A 19,734-nucleotide genomic window follows, 5' to 3' on the forward strand; every position below is an offset into this window, starting at 1 on the left:
ATTGTGCATAGGGCTATATCACTGTAGCCATATACTGTTAACATAGACTCAGTATGACTTTTCTCTGACGTATTTTTCTTTTTCCATTGTAGGCTAGTAGGCGACCCTCATCCAAACATGAGTCTTTCTATAAACGAACAGGGCGAAAATAAAAATGGTATTTCTCATTTTAGAATAATGCATCAAGTGCATGGCCTATCTTCAAGAATAACATGATATAGACAACTATGATTAATGCGAGTAAATAAGATTCGTTCCTGTTTCATTCATTTTCCTGCCTAAGCGGTCCCACTGTTGCCGCTTTAAGAGGTGTTTTGAGTCTGCACGTGCTTTCCTTATAAGGAATGACCAATACAAACAGCCACGCAGCTTCTGACCGAGAGTAACCTTCTTTCTCAAAGCAACAGCATCGCCTCCTCTATAAAAGGATGAGAGAGAAAAAAGCAGTTCCGTAAGAACAGACGGCAGTATTGAGACAATAGCGGTACAAAAAGGTGAAGAAGGATCTTTTTTTTTTGCTTCACGGAATTAAGACTAGGCTACAGTTTATGTCGAGACAAAAAACATTTGGGGAGAGCAGAGCAAAGGTAAGGACATTTGTTTTTGTTCTAGCGTATAGCCTATAACTGTTTTTTTCAGCAGGATGCTTTGTCTCGAACAAGTTTTGAAGAGATAAAAAATAATATGTTTATGCACATAGGTGCCGCAATAGATACTTCTACTGTAAGCTAGTGGAACTTATTACTGCGCACATTTCTCTAACTGGTTTATTTTCATTTTCAGTGATATGTTTCAATTGGCGTTGGTTTAACTGGTAGGCTACTTCTTTAAGTAATTGGCTAACAGACCAGTCGCTTACGCTAACATTTCACAATTACTTCCATTACTGAACGTTTACAACGCAGTTAATTGTTTATTTAATGAATATGAGCACCTTTTGTCTATTGTCGAGTGGGGGGACACTGCTAGATAACCGAGAGTAACCTCCCCCTAGAACAATGCAGCTCCACGATGTTTTTTTGTTTTGTTTCTTCTTCCAAAACCAGCCTTTGTGTGTTTATGACACTTCAACCTTTTTTCTGACACAAATGTTTTTCATAAGGTCATTTTTTTTAAATGGATGGATCAGCATGCAGCATGTTTCTTGTTCAAATTTGCTGCCAACAGCCAATAGCCTAGATGAAGAGATGCAACAATCTTACCATTAAAATGTGAATCGATAGGACGCATAGGCTACGATCATGCTATGGGACATTAGCGTCCTCTATTAGGCTCCCTAATGTTCATAGACCTTGGCAATCAACTTTTCACATTGTATCACATAAAAATCGGAGAAACATCCTAATTACAGCTTATAAGTCCAGGTCAGAATTTCACCAAACACAGGAATATAGCCGCATATTCGAAAAAAGGGAACTGTTATGCTTCATGAGTGCGCGTGAAGATGAACGAACCCGTGTTTATGGGGGAGAGTGTCAGAAGATGGGGTTGGTGAAGGCAATATTGTAAACATGATAAACATATATCGCCTACATTCCACTAGAGGCGCAAAACAGCACTTTTCTGTTGTGTCTATAAAGTGTTTACCATAAAATGATGACATAATGTTTATTTCCCACCGCCATCAATTACATTATTATTATTGTGAAATTGTGTAGTCATATCCTTCGTTCTATAGGTTACCCCACATGGAAAATGTTTCTTGGGGGACTAGGTGCTTATAAAGCTATTCTGATTACTGAGATCTCTTTTTTGTATATTAAGCATAGCCTGTTTGTGAATCACTCCTTTGAATAGCCAAAGTCATGTGAAGCTAAACATTTTAATGCAGGCAAGAATATTTTACTTCTACAAAAAATACAATGTTTCCCCATAGCTAAAATGTGTGGGTGGTACCTAGAAGTACCAAAGTCTCTATGTACTTTAGCAATACCGGGACCTTACTGTTTTGGATGTGCATTACTGCCTCACCTTATAAAACCCCAGGTTCACTTGATCGTGAGTAGTCTTTTTTGGAACCTGATAGATTCTAAGTGCCCCAGAAGTGAACTTGTTCTTTCTCTCTCTCTTTGTTTAATTAGTCTTTGCAGTGGTGAGGTGGTGCAGTTTATAGAGGTCCAGAGGCAAGATGTCTGTATCTACTCAGCTAGGCTTGCTTTTGTGGAAGAATTTCACTTATCGTCGGAGACAAACGGTGAGTCTTAATGCTGAGGAATGTGACATTTGGTTATCAGTGAATAAATGTAACTAACATTCGACATCCTACACATATTTCATTGGATTAACTGCATGGCATGTATTTTGCAATAACTATATCAGAATGTACATTTAAAACCTATGAGACATATGAATATATTGGACAGAACCTCATATCCACTATACAATTTACTGGTCAAACAACAAAGTGTTTTCATTTGGAGGATACATCAACTAAGCTGTAAGGAAGACCGATACAGACAAATCTATATACATGGAGATATTAACAGCTGTACAATTTAAGCAGTGGGACTTATAGTGAGTAGAAAGGGCAACATGTGCTTGGGTGGGGGTATATGGCAGATGTCAGGGGGGGTTGTTCTGTGCATATCACCAGCATAATGAAAGAAGCAAGATTACCAGAGCCAACAGCTTGAATGCCCCACAAAATGGCTTCCACACACAGGAACCCACAGTTACTCTTTTAGACTTAATGAGAGCACAGGACATGCTACACAAATGTACACCATGTACAAAAATAGAACATGGTATCAAATGACAAACTTGAATAATCAATGGTAATGTATAGATATGTTTGTAAACGAGAAGGACTTGTTTTTTTTTGTTGCTTTCAGCTCCAGTTGATTATTGAAGTCATATGGCCCCTGTTCATATTTTTCATTCTGATATCAGTTCGGCTGTACTACCCTCCTTATGAACAACATGAATGTGAGTAACATTCTTTTCTAATGTATTTTTCTGACATGAGCTGTGCGTATAAAAGGGAGAATCTTCTGTCCATGTTTTATCTTCCCTGCCCTACGACACAAAAGCACAGTTATGGTTATCAATATCATATGTTGTCTTATAGTCTATTGTAACCAAACACCATATCAGTAACAACAGAAGACTTGGATTTGGAAGAGGCTATTTATTTTCTGATTGAGTTTACATGGAAATGAGAAGGCCTTGCACAGCATTACCCTATCCAGAGTGGAAAAATACATATATGTAGTTTTTAAAGAGTGTAACATTTCACAAAATAACTCTTGTAACTGTAGTACTGTTCCAATTTTTATGTTGCCTTGTTTCTGTACTTCTGTTTCTGGTAATTGTTACTGTGTCCTTGGTCATTTCTGGGGACAGCATGAACCAGCTCTTTCCACAGCAAAGCAAATATTGACCTTATGGGAAGAGTGTTTTAGATGTAAAATACAACACAATACAATACAATAAAATACAATACAATACAATACAATACAATACAATACAATACAATACAATACAATACAATACAATACAATCTCAATTTACTACACTTGTTACAATGTATTTACAGGTCTTACTTATATGTAGCCTATAACATCATTCCTTTTGTAAAACTCAGTATACCACGTTATGGGAACTGATCTACTGGTCTGGGAACTATTGTTTTTTATGCTTACATTGCATACAATTTTCCAAAAAGATTTTAACAGTATGACTTAAGCTGTAGTAGCCATAAAGCTGTGTGAATCTGAGTCACTCGGCATGTGGAACCATTTTGTTTTCACGTGCCCATCAGTGGAATCAATGGCTGTTATCAATGGCTGTTTGTTTACATCGATTAGTATTCTGCCTCTAGTTGCCACACGCAAACCTTTTGCCCCTTCACCCTTTCACTCTGTATACAGTTTAGGGTGGCCTCATTATGTTTGCCTTGAAGTGGTTGCTGATGGTTGGACAGTGATAAGCCTGGTTGACTTTTTAGTCTGCCCAATCAGTGGCTGTGTGAGGGTCGGGGAGAGTTCATCTTCCTGTGATAAGCTAAGACTATAACAGTGCTGATAACACCCGGAAATGAGTCATTAGAAGATACGACAGGTCCTGTGCTTTAACATACCTTTGGGAAAGTCTGATGTATGACTAGATGCTAGCTATGGTCATTTTTGTTGCTATCAACCAAACCGTTAAATGGATGTGTGTGAAAGATGTCCTTTGCCCTCCCTCTCTTTAGGCCATTTTCCAAATAAGGCCATGCCATCTGCGGGCACGCTGCCCTGGGTGCAGGGCATTATCTGCAATGCCAACAACCCCTGCTTTCGTTACCCCACCCCAGGAGAGACACCTGGAGTTGTGGGCAACTTCAATGACTCTATGTAAGCTATGTTGCCATATACACAGTGGGAAGAATGTGAAAACATGTCTTTAAATCATCTTTTAGCACTCATATTGACATTGTTAGTTCTGGTCCTGAATCTGAATTCAAATGTGATTATATTTATTTGCAGCATCTCACGACTGTTTACTGATGCCAAGAAGATCCTCCTATACAGCCAGAATGATAAGAGCTTTGAAGGATTCAAGAGACTAGTTCGGGCCCTAAGAAAATTGCAACGCAACACTGCAGGTAGGAAATGTTCAACACAGTGCCCTTTCACACACACACACACACACACACACACACACAACATGTATGTCGTGGAAATTAACAGAAACAAACACAAAAGCAGATCATTTCACCCATTTAAAGTTAGGCAGACATTAGGCAGAAAATGAGTAACTCTCTAATTATGTAGAATAAAATGGCGTTGCCACTTGCTGAAAGGGTCGAGAGGCCAAATGGGGGATTGTGCACACACCCCTGTAATGATAAAGACAGAATGGCATTTATTTTTGTGGATACCTTTTTATCTCTTTGATCTTTGATCAGATAAATGCAATTGCAACATGCCCCTGTTTGTGTGTAAGACTATAGGGTCAAAAACCGGACTGGAAGACAGCTGTTTGTTATACAGCAACTTTTTTTAAGTAGGCTAGTGAAACTTTTGGGCAAACTTTGACTTGTCTGTAAATGATTGATATGCAAACAGATCATTGTCTTGGCAATGCTGACCACTATTTTAACAAGTAGACCAACAATTTATTTAAAGTAACATTTTGTTTAATACCTATTCATATCTAACTAAGTGTTTGAAAATATGTACGAAGATGAACTGAAAAGGCAATCTTTATTGTCAAAGGATTTGAATATAATTACAGTAATGACATACATGGAAATTCTGGGAATTGATTTGGGAACTTTGAAAGAGTTCTCAGTTTGCCTTTCCCCCCTCTCCCCATTCCCCCTTGATTACTCGTTCCATCTGTACATTTTGTTCCTCTGTTGGCTCGAACCAAAGATGGGTCAGACTCATTTCCCACTCTTGTTTTCTTTGTGTCCCAGCGCTAGCTGTCTGGCAGCACTTAGACCTTTCACTGAGGACAGGCTGAGCGCTCCCAGAAAACTCATTGAACTCTGCTCTCCCTAAATCTGTTGCACGAAAGCTGAATTGAGATGCTCTTGCATGGACTGTCCATTTTAGCTGAAGCCAATACACCCCAATGGTTTCATTTCCCCATCGTCTTGGCCTTAGTGTGGGTTTGTTCCTGACAGGAACTGTGTCACTCCATTCAGCCCATTGTATGTTTCATTATGTTGCATCAGTTTCACATCATGACTATAGCTTGCTTAAAAAGCTAAAGTTTATGTCAGCAAAATATCTGAGAGCCATAGGTTCTCTACTTCCTCTGTTGCATAGTCTTGACAGTCGACTTTTGAAATGATGCCACTGTAGGTATCACATCCCATCTGGTAGTGTAGGGAGCTTCATTATGGCTCCCCAACGGCTGGTGTTGTTCTCCTGGGGATGTCTTTGCTGCACTCCACCCTCCCCGGTTTGTCTCCCATTGGCTGTATACAGGGCCCTGGGATGTGTTAATTGATTCCTCCTAAGCTCCTTGTGGGGGTTTTCTCTAATGTGTCTCAGGATATCCAGGATGTTTTCATTTCATATGTAGGAACACTGTAATAGATTTGAATAGAATCTCAACACCACAACCCACTGAAAGATGTATAATGAGTGATAACAGTACCATTATTTATTAGAATCCCAAACATGTTATATGCCCCTGTTTTCTAAGAAAAGAAAGACAACACAATGGAGGTGACCTTGTCCTATGAAAACATTCAGAAATGTTAAAACATTTTGGAAACTCTTAAAGTCTAAGATCTTATGAACTTGAGATGCAATACTGTACAAAGGGGAATAACCTATAGTAACCTCCAGCTGTAGCAGCTGACTCAAACCGGTTTTCAGTGGTGATGACTTTTCTGGAATGTTCCTCTAACACATGGAACACAATGGGGCTTTCTGAGTGGACAGACGGACTGCACAGCCAGCCAATAGCATGCAACACAGACAGACTCCTAATATGCCTTTCGCACTCTTATCTCAATGACCCATTTGTTTAGCTCATCACATTCTGATGTCATGTTCTGTATCTTTTTGTATTTACACAAGGGCTGAAGATTTACATGATTTACAGGGCTGAAGACATTTGCCTGAAATCAGTGACCATGGTTGAATTACATATCATATTCAATATTATTGTACCTTAAAGTATAAGTCTCTGTTAAAAAAAATGTCTGAAAATGAGCACTGATAATCTATTTGCAGCTCTTTAGCTATGAAGCGTCACTGATGTTCCATATTTGTGGCAGGAACTAGCCTCCATTTACTGAAGGACTCTCTCCATTTGCTCAGGTTTCAAGCTGAAAGACTTTCTCCGTGATGATGAGACCTTGTCTGAGTTCCTGGAGCACAATGCGACTCTTCCAAAATATGCCGTCCATCAAATTGTGGAGGCTGACATTAACCTGGAGAAGGTATGGCTTTCAGTCTGTTCACCAAACCCATCTCAGCCCCAGCTTACATTTCATTCTCTGATATTTATTGCAGGTATCTGATATATAGCCTTCTTAGAGCCGCATTTAAAAAAAAAAATTTGTTTCCACAAGTGAGGCTTAAAATTTCAGATGTTATTTAAATACGTTATTTTGTGTCATTTCCTTTTCACTTAAGCATATAACACAACCCCCAGCTATTTGAGTAGGACAGTGAATTCTGTTGCTGATGCCAAGTGGTTCAAAAGTCACATCATGCCTATGAAGGTCATTATCTGGTGAAATATTTATTATGCAGGTGTTGTAACTGTCAGGGGAATTCCCTGAGTCCCATAGGCCAGGCAGGTGTGTAAGGGTAGCAGGCAGTGTCTGAGCAGCAGCATATGTGCTGGGGGGAGAACAGTGGTTTCATCTGCTCCGCAAGAATGTGTGCTGGCTGCTGTTTTTGAGGCCAGCCGTCACATGACTTTCCACAATCGCAGCCCCCACCCCCTTTTTTTTCTTTGGGCTCACGTGCCCAACACTCTCGACTGCATCCCCGTGGCTTATTGGATATTCAGCAGACGGTTCTCCACTCAGCTCTCTCCTTTTTGCTCAAACACACACACACACACACACACACACACATGCACATGCTGAAGGTCAAGTATGGTGAAAGGCAAAATTGTGTTAGATTTCTTTGTTTAAAATGTAGAAAAAAATTCCAAATTCATGACTTATTACATTACAGTCTGACTGAAGAAGACCAAAAGGTCGAAACGTTGTTCAACCAGAGTGACAAAATAAAAAACAAAAAAATAGGATAATATTCGAGAAGTTTGCAGACTTTTTAAGCATTTATTATGTAAGAGACCCTTGAGACCCATTGCTTTGAGGATTAAAAAAATGTCCTCGATCTACACATTTTAGCATTTTAAAATGAAGGCTGTGGAAAACAGTGATTCATTTGAGTAGAGTAATACAGTCCACAATCTGATTAAATTATTTAACTTGTTATATCTTGTTATGTTACTTGTTATGTTATACCATAAAGAAACAAACAACACAATAAACAACATGATAGGACAAGACCTTAACACTCCAAATAACCGTAACTCTCTTGTGGGGGAAGGGCAGAGCGAAACATCTTGAGGACATTAAAGAATCTCTGAGAGGAGGGCAGTGCACACCCCAAAGTCACGTGTCCTCCGTGGATGCCCATGAAGGCCCTATTTCTCTCCTAAGTACACTCACACATTCTGCCTGTCAGGAAATGTGGAGTTCATATATGGCTCTGTTAGCTGGTGGTTCCTATTCCTAAATTAGTAGTTAACAATTTTAAAGACTGCATGTGGGACCTTCTGTTCTATCATTATTTAATCAGAAATCATATGAAATCCTGTTTGTGAAATGTAACCAGTATGTATGATATATGTGCATGTATATTTTTTAATAGGTCCTCATCAAAGGTTTTGGTGTGCATCTGAAAGACCTGTGCAACAACACGTCCTTGGATGACTTTGTGACTATAGCAGACAAGGATGTTTCAGAACTGACCCAAAAGATGATTTGCCAGTCCTCCCCTGAGTGGCTCAATCAGGCAGAGAGACACTTCCTGTCAAACCTGGACTTTCTCAAACCAATACGGGTAAGCTTCACCTGCATACAGTATACTGAAACAGCAACAATAGGGCGCAGCCACAGATAAACAGACTTTGTTGGGTAAATGGACACATTAAACATATTGTCAGGTCTGAATAGGACAAAGAAGACAGCCTTTTCCGTTGAAAACTAATTACCCAAAAGACCTATTTTCATGAGAGGGGTTTCAAGCATATTTTTGTGATGCAGTCAAGTGAAACATTTCTTTTCAGTCTGATCTGATCAGATGATTTTGCGGAACAGTGATGAATAGTTTTACATAATGTGGTCATGGAGTGCAGTGATAAACCTGTGCCAAGAGGGACAATTAGGCCAGTGGCGATGAATAGATTTCTGTATATTAAAAATAATGTGATGGCCACGGTCCAAGCTTTGTACTTTTGTTTCTCATTCAGTTCTACCCACATTAGCGGTGAATGCCTTCCTTTGTGTTGCCAGACTAATGAGGGGTCACTAAGGTGGCTTGACAGACTCAGTGCTACTTACTGGGACTGTATCCATTTTATGATATGAATAATATGGAGAATACTGACAGACTAACATATATGTCTGACAGGTTACATAGAGTCACTGAAATAATACATTGTTTGCCGGTCAATAAAGTATATAACTTTTGGTGGTACACTGTTAAGTTTCTTTATTTTTTAATACTGATACCTTTATTTAGTTGACAGAACGTTCTAATGGTAATGTTCTAACAGTAATGTTCTAATGGTAATCCCCTTTGTTTTTGACAGAAGGATGTGAAGTCTGACCCCAAGGTTGTTCAGGATGTATCCACGGCAACAGACAACCTACTTGAGAGCCTGGGATCTTTAGCTGTGGAGGTAAGTGGTCCCTGAAAATATCTCACGGCTACATTTAGAGCTGGACTCCAGAGGGAACAGCCAGAGAGACTCGCCAGAGAGATAGGGTTACAGATAGCATCTAGAGCTCAATGTCTCCAGATTATAACATATGTATAGAGTCCTTCAGTTCCCTCGTACAGCTCACATGTCTAAGTGGGCCAGTTTACAGGGCTGACTGCTGTTATGCTTGTGCTTCTTGTATTTGGTAATGTTTCATTGGCCAGAATGTGTCATTACAATTATTAGCATATGGAAATGTGAACTTCAAAGTGACACTAATCCCATATCGTGCAAGCAGTCCGGCTCTGGTTCCAAAAGATGGTTTCTAGAACATTACACAACAAGGGTTCCTTTCTTCTTCCCTCGCAATATCATGAAAAAGATGGCTGCCAGAGCCTATTTTAGTTTGCATAGCTGCCATTACAGCAGCCTGCTATAGAGTCAGCATACCACTGAAAACCACGACACCAGTGAGCGTGCAAGTGCAGCGCAGAAACAAAATCTTTGCTCCACATTGGAAATGACTTAGCAGAGCTAGCTTAGCTTAGGCTGTCATGAGACCCCGAGTCAGGATTTGGTTTGGGTGGAACAGCTGAGTTCGCTAAACGTGAAGTAACAGGCGGTCAGCTGCTGGAGAACACTGGACTTTCCTGCTGGCAGTGTGAGGCCTCAGTCCTGGGTCACTCAACCACAGCCGATTCCAGATGGGGAGGGCTAGAGTCATGTATGTGCTCTCTGACCACAAAGACAAGTGCACGTACTAAAATCATATCATATCTAAGCAGACACTGCACTCTTAAAACAAATGTGTTGTCCCTATCTGGACACAGAGATGTGTTAAAAAAACAACGCAAGTTGTGTTTTTTTTCAACACGTATTGTGTAACAAATAAAAAAAGGAAACAACACAAACTGTCTTGTCCCTATCTGGACACAGAGATGTTTTAAAAACAACAGAAGTTATGTTTTTTTCATGTCGTTTAAGAGTGTGGAAGCAGACAGTTGACACTTTTTTGTCACTTGTCACTAAGTATGAGTTGAACAAAATCATGAACAGATATACCATGATCACCATTTTCAGTCAAGATGCTATTAATCACCCCGGAGTCTCATTTCTTTGTGGATCCAGTGATACGTCCCGTTACAGGCTTCACCCTTATTTTCACCCTTTATACCGTTTCTCTCTGGATTCATTTGTACTTCTGAGGTTTCTGATCTTGTGATCCATTTAGCTGCTTTAGCTGCAGCTGAGCCAGCAGCCAACCCAGCACCAGTTACTCAGTGTTCTCTTTGTGCTGCGTTGAGGCGCTTGTGGCTTTGAGTGCTGCTTCCTTCCCCGCTGAACTATAGTAACCCCATGCTGAGCCAGCCGCGGCGAGGTTACTCTGGGTCGTTCCTCTCGCATTACTCAGCCCCTTTTTGCATATTGGTCTGTCTGCTCCCTCGGGCTTTGCCACGACACCTCCTCACGAGTGCCTTGTGTTCATCAAGGCCATAGAGACAGAAAACAGGCAGACAATAAAGGGAGTCTTGCCTGCAGCGGCCGACCTGCTAGGTAGGAACAGTGGGAGGCACGGAGTGACCTTGGCATTATCGCTCCCCCCCCCCCTTCGGATGGGAATGTTCTTTGTGTGTCTTAAGGATGTTGAGTGGTTGTTTTTTTTCATGGTGGAGCATGTGATCTGCTGATGAGGCTCCCCACAAAACAAGCTGCCTGCCCACGTGTGATGTTGTGCTGCTGCTATTTCATTATTCCTCCCTTTTCCCGGCCCCTGCTGACCAGTGACTGATTCTTGGCGTGAACGTGTGTGACCTTTCACCCACTGCTCTCAAAGCAAGACAGTGTGGCAAAGACAATGGCTGAAATCATGTAGGAGAAATGGCTATGTCTCTCATGGGAGCATGGCATGCATTCCCAGTATTTCTGTTGAACCAGATGTCCTCTTGTCCCCCTTGGAGATGTTTTTGTCACTTTCCACAAAGGTCAGTGAACTCGGGTTTGTAAGTAAGTCACACATTTGGAAAATATGGTGATGTAACTGCTTAAGTGGTTGGTGATATGTACACAGAATAAACAGGCTCCTGGGTTGTCATTTGCTGAATGACCGATAATAACTTCAGCGTTGCGATTGCATGCAGCGACATGTCTCCCCTTCACACTCGCTGTGCGAGTGGGACTGGTTTTCGCAAAAGCTCTCTCACACCTCTGGCCATAAGCGGTGAGATTAGCCTAAAACCCTCTCAATTAATCTTTTGTTTCCAAGCACTTGTCTTTTGCCCATTACTTTGATCGCTTCCCCCTCAGCCTTTGCACATGTACTGTACACACATGTTTATTTTGGATCGTTTTGTGCAATGTTTTTTTTCTCTCATCTGATAGAAGTGTGGCTAGATGCTAGATGTTGTTCTATTTCAGGTCCATTTATCAGTGCACAATAATGACACCTTGTGACCATATGTACCAGGAACAAACAGCACGCTCTGCCTGGAGGCGAGAGGTCTTTGAATATGTTTTGTCAGCATGGCCCAGTGAAAAGAAATACTTGCTACCTTCACAAAATATGCCCTTATCAATTCTAGCCTGAGTCTTAGCAGGGTGGTTTTGTCTATGTGGTTTTTGCTTTAAGAAAAGTAACTTGAACCACTTGAAGTCAAGGACAAATCTCTAGAAACCGCGCCAGGTGTCTGGAGCTCACTAGGATGAAGTTGCTTCATATTCCAGCTTGCATTGTATACATATTTGAGGCTGCTTCTGTGGTGACCTAGAATGCGTAGTCAGTCAGTGTGTCTTAAAAGAGTTCACTTTCACAATTTCACAATTTTTCTCATTGGCAAATATTGGCAGTATTTTTTAGATGAACTGTTAGCCACAGGGATTGCCGAGCAGAGCGCCTGGAAGTTCCCCTGCTCCATGGACATCATTGCTAAACTTAACAATCAGTTTTTGTAATTATGTGAAACACTGCATTAACCTCGAGTCACTTCTCTCTGGTTGTGTCCCAACAGCTTGTAAGCATGAAGAGCTGGCGAGACATGCGCACGGAGATCCAATACCTGACGGCCAATGCCACACGCTCACCTAGTCACATGTACCAGGCTGTGTCCCGCATCGTGTGTGGGCATCCTGAAAGTGGCGGCCTCAAGATCAAATCCCTCAACTGGTACGAAGACAACAACTACAAAGCCCTGTTTGGAAACTATGGCAACAGCAGCGAAGATGAACCAGTGTCCGCCTATGACAACTCCTCCAGTGAGTTCCGTTATTTCACCTACATTCCATCCATCCACCATCAATCTGTAATCACAAACAAGCTGTCCAAATAGACTGAATGTTATATTTGACAGTATTCCTCTGTTAACAATATTGTATCACTTGCTCCAGCTCCGTACTGTAATAATATGATGAGGAATTTGGAGTCCAGTCCTATCTCTCGTATGATCTGGAAGGCCTTGAAGCCACTTCTGATGGGGAAGATCCTCTACACACCTGACACCCCAGCAACACAGAGGATTATACAGGAGGTAACAGACCAAACACTATATGCCTTTAGACCAAACACGTCAGACCTTCACTAGAACAACAAGTGAGAAACGGCCTTGTGCTCTTGAGTGGTTAAAAAGGCCAATGCCAGAAGCCCAAAAGCTGTCATAGAAGAATTTGGTTAGAAGTGCATTTCCAGTTCTGATATCAATATCTACTGTAATCAATCTGTGCGTGTGTGTGTCTGTGTGTCAGGTGAACAAGACGTTTCAGGAGATGGGGGTGCTGCGTGATTTGGGTGGTATGTGGGATGAGCTCAGGCCGAAGCTATGGGACTTCATGGAAAACAGTGAGGAGATGGACCTTGTCCGGGTTAGTGAGCAAAAACGCACACACACACACACACACAAACACACACACACACACACACAAACACACACACACACACACACAAACACACACACACACACACACACACACACACACACACACACACACACACACACATAGAGCTCTGGCTCTGCATGGGCGTCCGCTGCGCCATGCTGTCCCACTGTGGCCAGATGTGGTATTTACCCGAGTGGCTGCGCTCACATGTCTCTCAATGTGCTCCCCGTCATGCGTCACCACTGATGATTCAGTTTCTGCAGCGGCGCAAAATAGTCCTTCACAGCCATCCCAGACATATTGTTTATGACAGAGTGTCCTGTAGACAAACAGCTGGCACACACTCATCATCCATATGATACAAAACACACATTGACACCCTGTGACCTTGATAAGCAAAGACTTCAGAGATTTTGTTCTGATGTAAGCTGTTACATCATCAGCCTTTAATTATGGAAATGAAGAGAATTATCTGTGATTTGTGACACCTAATGAGCTTGTAATGACCACATTTCGCTTGACAAATGTATTCAAAACTGCTGTGAGGGGAACAGCCCAGAGACTGAATTGTGCTGTGCTGTTGGGTGTCCTCAGACGCTGCTGCAGAACAATGCCAGCGCCCGGTTCTTTAACGCCAAGCTGAGTGGGACAGAGTACCGGGTGGAGGACATCGCCAGTTTCCTGTCCAAAGCCACGGAGGACAAGCGGCCCCCAGGGACCGCCTTCACGTGGCGAGAGGTCTTTAATGAGACTGACCAGGCTGTACTGACCATTTCCCGGTTCATGGAGGTTAGTCACAGACACGAAACAAACACAGTCACATGGGAAACAATTACCCCCACCACTACCCACACACATGCAATGTTATCATGAAATATAGGGAAATGGGAAGGATGACAGGAAATGCCCCAGGAACATGTCATTTAGTTATGAGGAACTGAGTATAGGACTGACTGAAACCATAGTTAGACTGAAACCATTTGTGCTTAGATTAAGTTATAAAATTAATTTAGATATTTTCCATATCATTCATTCTAGCCACTTCTAGTTAATGTGCTTTACTATAGTATATATGTGTAGCATAGAAACAGAGGAAAGGTAACTTGTAAAGAATATACCAGTATTCATTTAAAGAAATATATATTTAAGTTATCACCATACTCAAAATGAAAAAAAAGAAAGAATATACCAGTATTCATTTAAAGAAATATATATTTAAGTTATCACCATACTCAAAATGAAAAGAAAGAAAGAATATACCAGTATTCATTTAAAGAAATATATATTTAAGTTATCACCATACTCAAAATGAAAAGAAAGAAAGAATATACCAGTATTCATTTAAAGAAATATATATTTAAGTTATCACCATACTCAAAATGAAAAGAAAGAAAGAATATACCAGTATTCATTTAAAGAAATATATATTTAAGTTATCACCATACTCAAAATGAAAAGAAAGAAAGAATATACCAGTATTCATTTAAAGAAATATATATTTAAGTTATCACCATACTCAAAATGAAAAGAAAGAAAGAATATACCAGTATTCATTTAAAGAAATATATATTTAAGTTATCACCATACTCAAAATGAAAAGAAAGAAAGAATATACCAGTATTCATTTAAAGAAATATATATTTAAGTTATCACCATACTCAAAATGAAAAGAAAGACAATGACGTGACTTGGTAACATCATGAGATAATTGTTTGTTTGTTTGTTTTATAGTGTGTAAACTTAGACAAGCTGGAGCCTGTTGCCAATGAGGAACGTCTGGTGAACAAGTCCATGCGTCTTTTAGATGACCGGAAGTTCTGGGCGGGAATCGTGTTCCCAGACATGCAGGCCAACACCTCAGACCTCCCACCCAATGTCAACTACAAGATCCGCATGGACATTGATAACGTTGAGCGCACTAACAAGATTAAAGACGGGTGCGTCACAGGATGTAGTGAAACTGGAAAAAGAGATAAATCTGATTTCATTTTGGATCTGATTTCATCTTGGAATGCCAGTAGCATTAGTTGATTAATTCACTGTTGTCTTGTAGTCCATGTCTTAGTAAGTGATAGCACTTCTTGGTGTCCTCACACAGAACCTTCACGCTTGTGCTGTTTCCTCTTCCTGTAGGTATTGGGATCCTGGTCCCAGGGCGGACCCTTTCGAGGACTTGCGCTACATCTGGGGCGGCTTCTCCTACCTGCAGGACATCATTGAGAACAGCATCATCCGAGCCCTGACTGGCAGCAAGGAGAAGACTGGTGTCTACATTCAGCAGATGCCTTACCCCTGCTATGTGGACGACATGTAAGAGTTGCCATTCTGTCACAGGAAATAACTAACAATGTTAACTCATTGTAACCCAGACTGACCCAGTTGTGATGATTATGTAAGAAATTAGACTGTTCCAGCAATTCTCATTAAGTTTGTGTCTCTGCGTGGGTCTGCTTGAGTAAAATCAAAATAGATTTGATATACTGACAGACCAATTGTTCTGTTGCTAAAATTAGAGAATAGCAAATGAAACATGGTACACGGAATTGGTTAATCAGAATACTGACAGCAGGACCAATAGGTAAAATGTAGGTTATTAGTGCATTTCTCAGTGGAAGCTACACTTTTAAAATGGGAAACGGTCTATGGTGACCATACAACCGTAAACGTTAGGAGAGCAGAGATAAGATGTGTGTTATCATACTATGTCAATGGCTTTACTGCTTGCAGAAATGTCAATACACCACCACTGTAGTAGCTAGACTGAATGAGTCAATAAATTACCTCCACAATCATGGTTTATTGCTGAGAGGGTTTGCACCAATTAGGACAGGGTTATTAAAAGGCAGCAGTTCTAAAGCTTCTGTCGGTCAGTAGGTCAAACCTCTACTACCCCAGGCATGGTCATTTAATGACATTGATAGATGTAACAGGAGAAGTCAATTTATTATGTTTGTTTGATCGCAACTATACATGAGTAAACGAGAGGCACACTCTGAACGTGAGTGTTGTTAGAGTGCTTTTTTAGGTCCTGTGTTGATAACTGTGTGGTCTCTCCGCTGTAGCTTTCTGCGGGTGATGAGTCGCTCCATGCCCTTGTTCATGACCCTGGCCTGGATGTACTCCGTGGCCATCATCATTAAGGGTGTGGTCTACGAGAAGGAGGCCCGGCTGAAGGAGACCATGAGGATCATGGGATTGAACAACGGCACCCTGTGGCTCAGCTGGTTCATTAGCAGCCTCATCCCTCTGCTCATGAGTGCCAGCCTGCTGGTGCTCATCCTCAAGGTGTGTGTCCGTGCCTGCACGGCCAAAATGGAGACTGCATCTCACCGAAGCCAGTCCCTTTCCATACTTATTCATTCACACACACACACACACACACACACACACACACACAAACACACACACACACACACACACACACACACACACACACACACACACACACACACACACACACACACACACACTCTCTCTCTCTCTCTCTATCCCTCACCTCCCTCTCATTATCCGTGTTTCATCTGCAGATGGGGAACCTCCTGCCATACAGTGACCCAGGGGTGGTCTTCCTGTTCCTGGGCTCGTTTGCTGTGGTGACCATCATGCAGTGTTTCCTCATCAGCACCCTCTTCTCCCGTGCCAACCTGGCGGCCGCCTGCGGTGGCATCATCTACTTCACCCTCTACCTCCCGTACGTGCTCTGTGTGGCCTGGCAGGACTATGTGGGCTTTGGGGCCAAGGTCTTTGCGGTAAGAGCTGCCATGACCTGAATATTATCAAAGTACAACAAACACCCAAACTGGCACACGCGTTATTGCTTGTACATTCTGTCGTTAATCCTCCTGCTCCCTCCCTTTCACCCTCATGCAGAGCCTGCTCTCTCCGGTGGCCTTTGGGTTTGGCTGCGAGTACTTTGCGCTGTTTGAGGAGCAAGGGGTGGGCATCCAGTGGACGAACCTGCTGGCCAGCCCCATGGCAGAAGACCACTACAGCCTGACCACCTCTATCAGCCTCATGCTGTTCGACGCCTTCCTCTACGCTGTCATGACCTGGTATATTGAGGCAGTCTTCCCAGGTGAGACTGGTAGCCCCCTTTAACCATATACTCACTGGAGAGCTGCTTCACCCTTATAGTTCATTCGGGACTGATGTCTTTACTATTTGCCTTGTGCCCCCCACAGGCCAGTTTGGCATCCCTAGGCCTTGGTATTTCCCATTCACCAAGACCTACTGGTGTGGGGAGGAGTGTGGAGGAACCTCAAGCTCTACGGATAAGAAGAGTAATGCTGAAGGTAGATTTCATGTCATTAATTCATAATGTACAATGTTCACCTACACCAGTGGTCCCCAAACTACGGCCCGCCACCTCATTTTGGGTGGCCCCCCAAAACATGTCCGTGGTATATAGCATCCGGCCCGCATGGGAGTATGACATCGTCAAACTATAACCTCCGCAATTTCCCCCATTCATTCTCTATGGCGAGTCTTAATAGTACACATGTAATACTCTTTTTGTCCACTGATGGTTGTTTTGGCGCTGTTTTGCGTTTGCCATCGGAAACGGAATGAAATGTACAGGTCTACCTGCAAACAATGTAAGAGGCCTATGCTGACTGCATCAGTGCTCAAAGTATTCTAAAAGTTTATCCATTAATTGTTAACTAACTAACTAACTTCTATTCAAGTCATGTTTCTGGGACTTTCTGGGATAATTATTTATATTTTTTATTATATTTTTTCACTCATTCAAATGTTCATACAAAGAGTTCACAAAGTTCTCATAAGGTGAGTGAAAGTTAGAATGGTGGTCATTTCAAACCACTTCAGCACTTCATAAAATTCTCATAGTTTGAGAACTTTAAATTATTTGTAGGATATTCACAACTTGAGCTGTGTATGCAAATACACAGAGTTCAGAGTTCACACATTTTTAATAAAATATATTTTAACAATGGTATTAAATTGCAGTAGCCTATGATTAAATGTAATGGAATATTCAACTAAGGTAGACTGCTGTTCACAGCACTAAGCTATTTATGGTTACTGATATACTCCGAGTCTCTGGCCCTCTCTTAGAGCCAGGCATAGTGAGCTGGCCCTCGGAAGAAAACGTTTGGGGACCACTGACCTACACTATATATATGAATGGTTAATATGTGTATTCATTTGGTCATCTGTTACAATAAGCACATGAAAATAGGTATTTGACAGTCTAATAATACGCCTAATGTTGATCTGCAGCTGTGTGTATGGAGGAGGAGCCGGCCCACCTTGAGCGTGGTGTCTATATTGAGAATCTGGTAAAGGTGTACAGTCATGGCAAGAAGCTGGCAGTGGATGACTTAACTCTGGGATTCTACGAAGGCCAGATCACATCATTTTTGGGCCACAACGGAGCTGGAAAGACCACTACTATGTAAGTGAAGCTTAGCAAACATTGTCAAATAACATAACTTGACATTGTCCTAGAAAAAGATTGTCACAACATGTTGGTGAATTTGTGCTGTGGTTTTCTCCAGGTCCATCCTGACAGGCCTGTTCCCCCCGACATCAGGCACCGCCTACATCCTGGGCAGAGACATTCAAACTGAGCTGAGCACCATTCGTCAGAACCTTGGTGTCTGTCCACAGCACAACGTCTTATTCAGCATGTAAGCGCACCAATGCCCTGCTAACTTGTTGCTATGGTGAACCGTAACCCCAAATCTGTCACTGAAGACAACAGATGAAACACTGAGTATTTTTGTTTTGCTCTGGCCCTCCCCAGGCTGACTGTAGAGGAGCACATTTGGTTCTATGCTAGTCTGAAGGGGCTTTCTGAGGAGAAGGTCAAGTCAGAAATGGAGCAGATCATTGCGGACGTCGGCCTGCCGCACAAACGGAAGTCCCGCACCAACCAGCTCTCTGGTGAGTTCCCACTTCTCCTGAAGTCCAGTATGGGACAGGCCTGATATGTATGTTCAAACACTGACAAGGTGTTTTTTGCTCTTGTAGGAGGGATGCAGAGGAAGCTATCTGTGGCACTGGCCTTTGTAGGAGGATCTAAAGTGGTGATTTTGGATGAACCCACTGCTGGAGTTGACCCTTATGCCCGTAGAGGCATCTGGGACCTTCTGCTCAAGTACCGTCAAGGTAACCTTCTTGAACATGTTTGTAAACAAATATGAAGGAACCATAGTAAACAAAACATTTTGGCATGATACGAATAGCAAATATCAAAAGTGGTCAGTGTCATCTCATGTGTTTCCACAGGCCGCACCATCATCCTGTCCACCCATCACATGGACGAGGCCGATATCTTGGGCGACCGTATTGCCATCATCTCCCACGGCAAGCTGTGCTGTGTGGGCTCCTCCCTCTTCCTGAAGACCCAGCTGGGGACGGGCTACTACCTGACCCTGGTCAAAAGGGACTTTGAGCCCATACTCAGCTCCTGCAGGAACTCCAGCAGCACCGTCTCCTACTCCAAGAAGGTAG

General features: G+C 42.0%; 1 protein-coding gene across 3 annotated transcripts in view; it reads left to right on the forward strand.

Annotated features, from left to right (window-relative positions):
- The first annotated feature begins 435 nt into the window (after nucleotides 1–435).
- Nucleotides 436–19,734, forward strand: part of abca1a (ATP-binding cassette, sub-family A (ABC1), member 1A) — a 30,613-nt gene continuing 11,314 nt past the window's right edge. For 2 of the 3 annotated variants that reach the window (XM_076294153.1, XM_076294155.1), the window contains exons 1-23: nucleotides 437–587; nucleotides 2,082–2,194; nucleotides 2,832–2,925; nucleotides 4,193–4,334; nucleotides 4,467–4,585; nucleotides 6,762–6,883; nucleotides 8,337–8,528; nucleotides 9,280–9,369; nucleotides 12,396–12,639; nucleotides 12,772–12,911; nucleotides 13,126–13,242; nucleotides 13,852–14,046; nucleotides 14,989–15,194; nucleotides 15,391–15,567; nucleotides 16,320–16,542; nucleotides 16,785–17,006; nucleotides 17,128–17,332; nucleotides 17,439–17,549; nucleotides 18,499–18,673; nucleotides 18,777–18,908; nucleotides 19,025–19,164; nucleotides 19,252–19,389; nucleotides 19,510–19,730. In XM_076294153.1, coding sequence (XP_076150268.1) covers nucleotides 2,129–2,194; nucleotides 2,832–2,925; nucleotides 4,193–4,334; nucleotides 4,467–4,585; nucleotides 6,762–6,883; nucleotides 8,337–8,528; nucleotides 9,280–9,369; nucleotides 12,396–12,639; nucleotides 12,772–12,911; nucleotides 13,126–13,242; nucleotides 13,852–14,046; nucleotides 14,989–15,194; nucleotides 15,391–15,567; nucleotides 16,320–16,542; nucleotides 16,785–17,006; nucleotides 17,128–17,332; nucleotides 17,439–17,549; nucleotides 18,499–18,673; nucleotides 18,777–18,908; nucleotides 19,025–19,164; nucleotides 19,252–19,389; nucleotides 19,510–19,730 — 3,471 coding nt within the window. In that variant the 5' untranslated portion in view covers nucleotides 437–587; nucleotides 2,082–2,128. Of the gene's footprint in view, nucleotides 588–2,081; nucleotides 2,195–2,831; nucleotides 2,926–4,192; nucleotides 4,335–4,466; nucleotides 4,586–6,761; nucleotides 6,884–8,336; nucleotides 8,529–9,279; nucleotides 9,370–12,395; nucleotides 12,640–12,771; nucleotides 12,912–13,125; nucleotides 13,243–13,851; nucleotides 14,047–14,988; nucleotides 15,195–15,390; nucleotides 15,568–16,319; nucleotides 16,543–16,784; nucleotides 17,007–17,127; nucleotides 17,333–17,438; nucleotides 17,550–18,498; nucleotides 18,674–18,776; nucleotides 18,909–19,024; nucleotides 19,165–19,251; nucleotides 19,390–19,509; nucleotides 19,731–19,734 lie in introns of all 3 variants that reach the window. The other variant, XM_076294154.1, reaches the window with a different exon arrangement.

This window comes from Alosa pseudoharengus, unplaced genomic scaffold (genome assembly GCF_046254945.1).
Source record: "Alosa pseudoharengus isolate Yale_2024_CS ecotype anadromous, Long Island Sound unplaced genomic scaffold, YU_APseudo_1.1 YU_APseudo_1.1_scf_2, whole genome shotgun sequence".
Lineage (NCBI taxonomy): Eukaryota > Metazoa > Chordata > Actinopteri > Clupeiformes > Clupeidae > Alosa > Alosa pseudoharengus.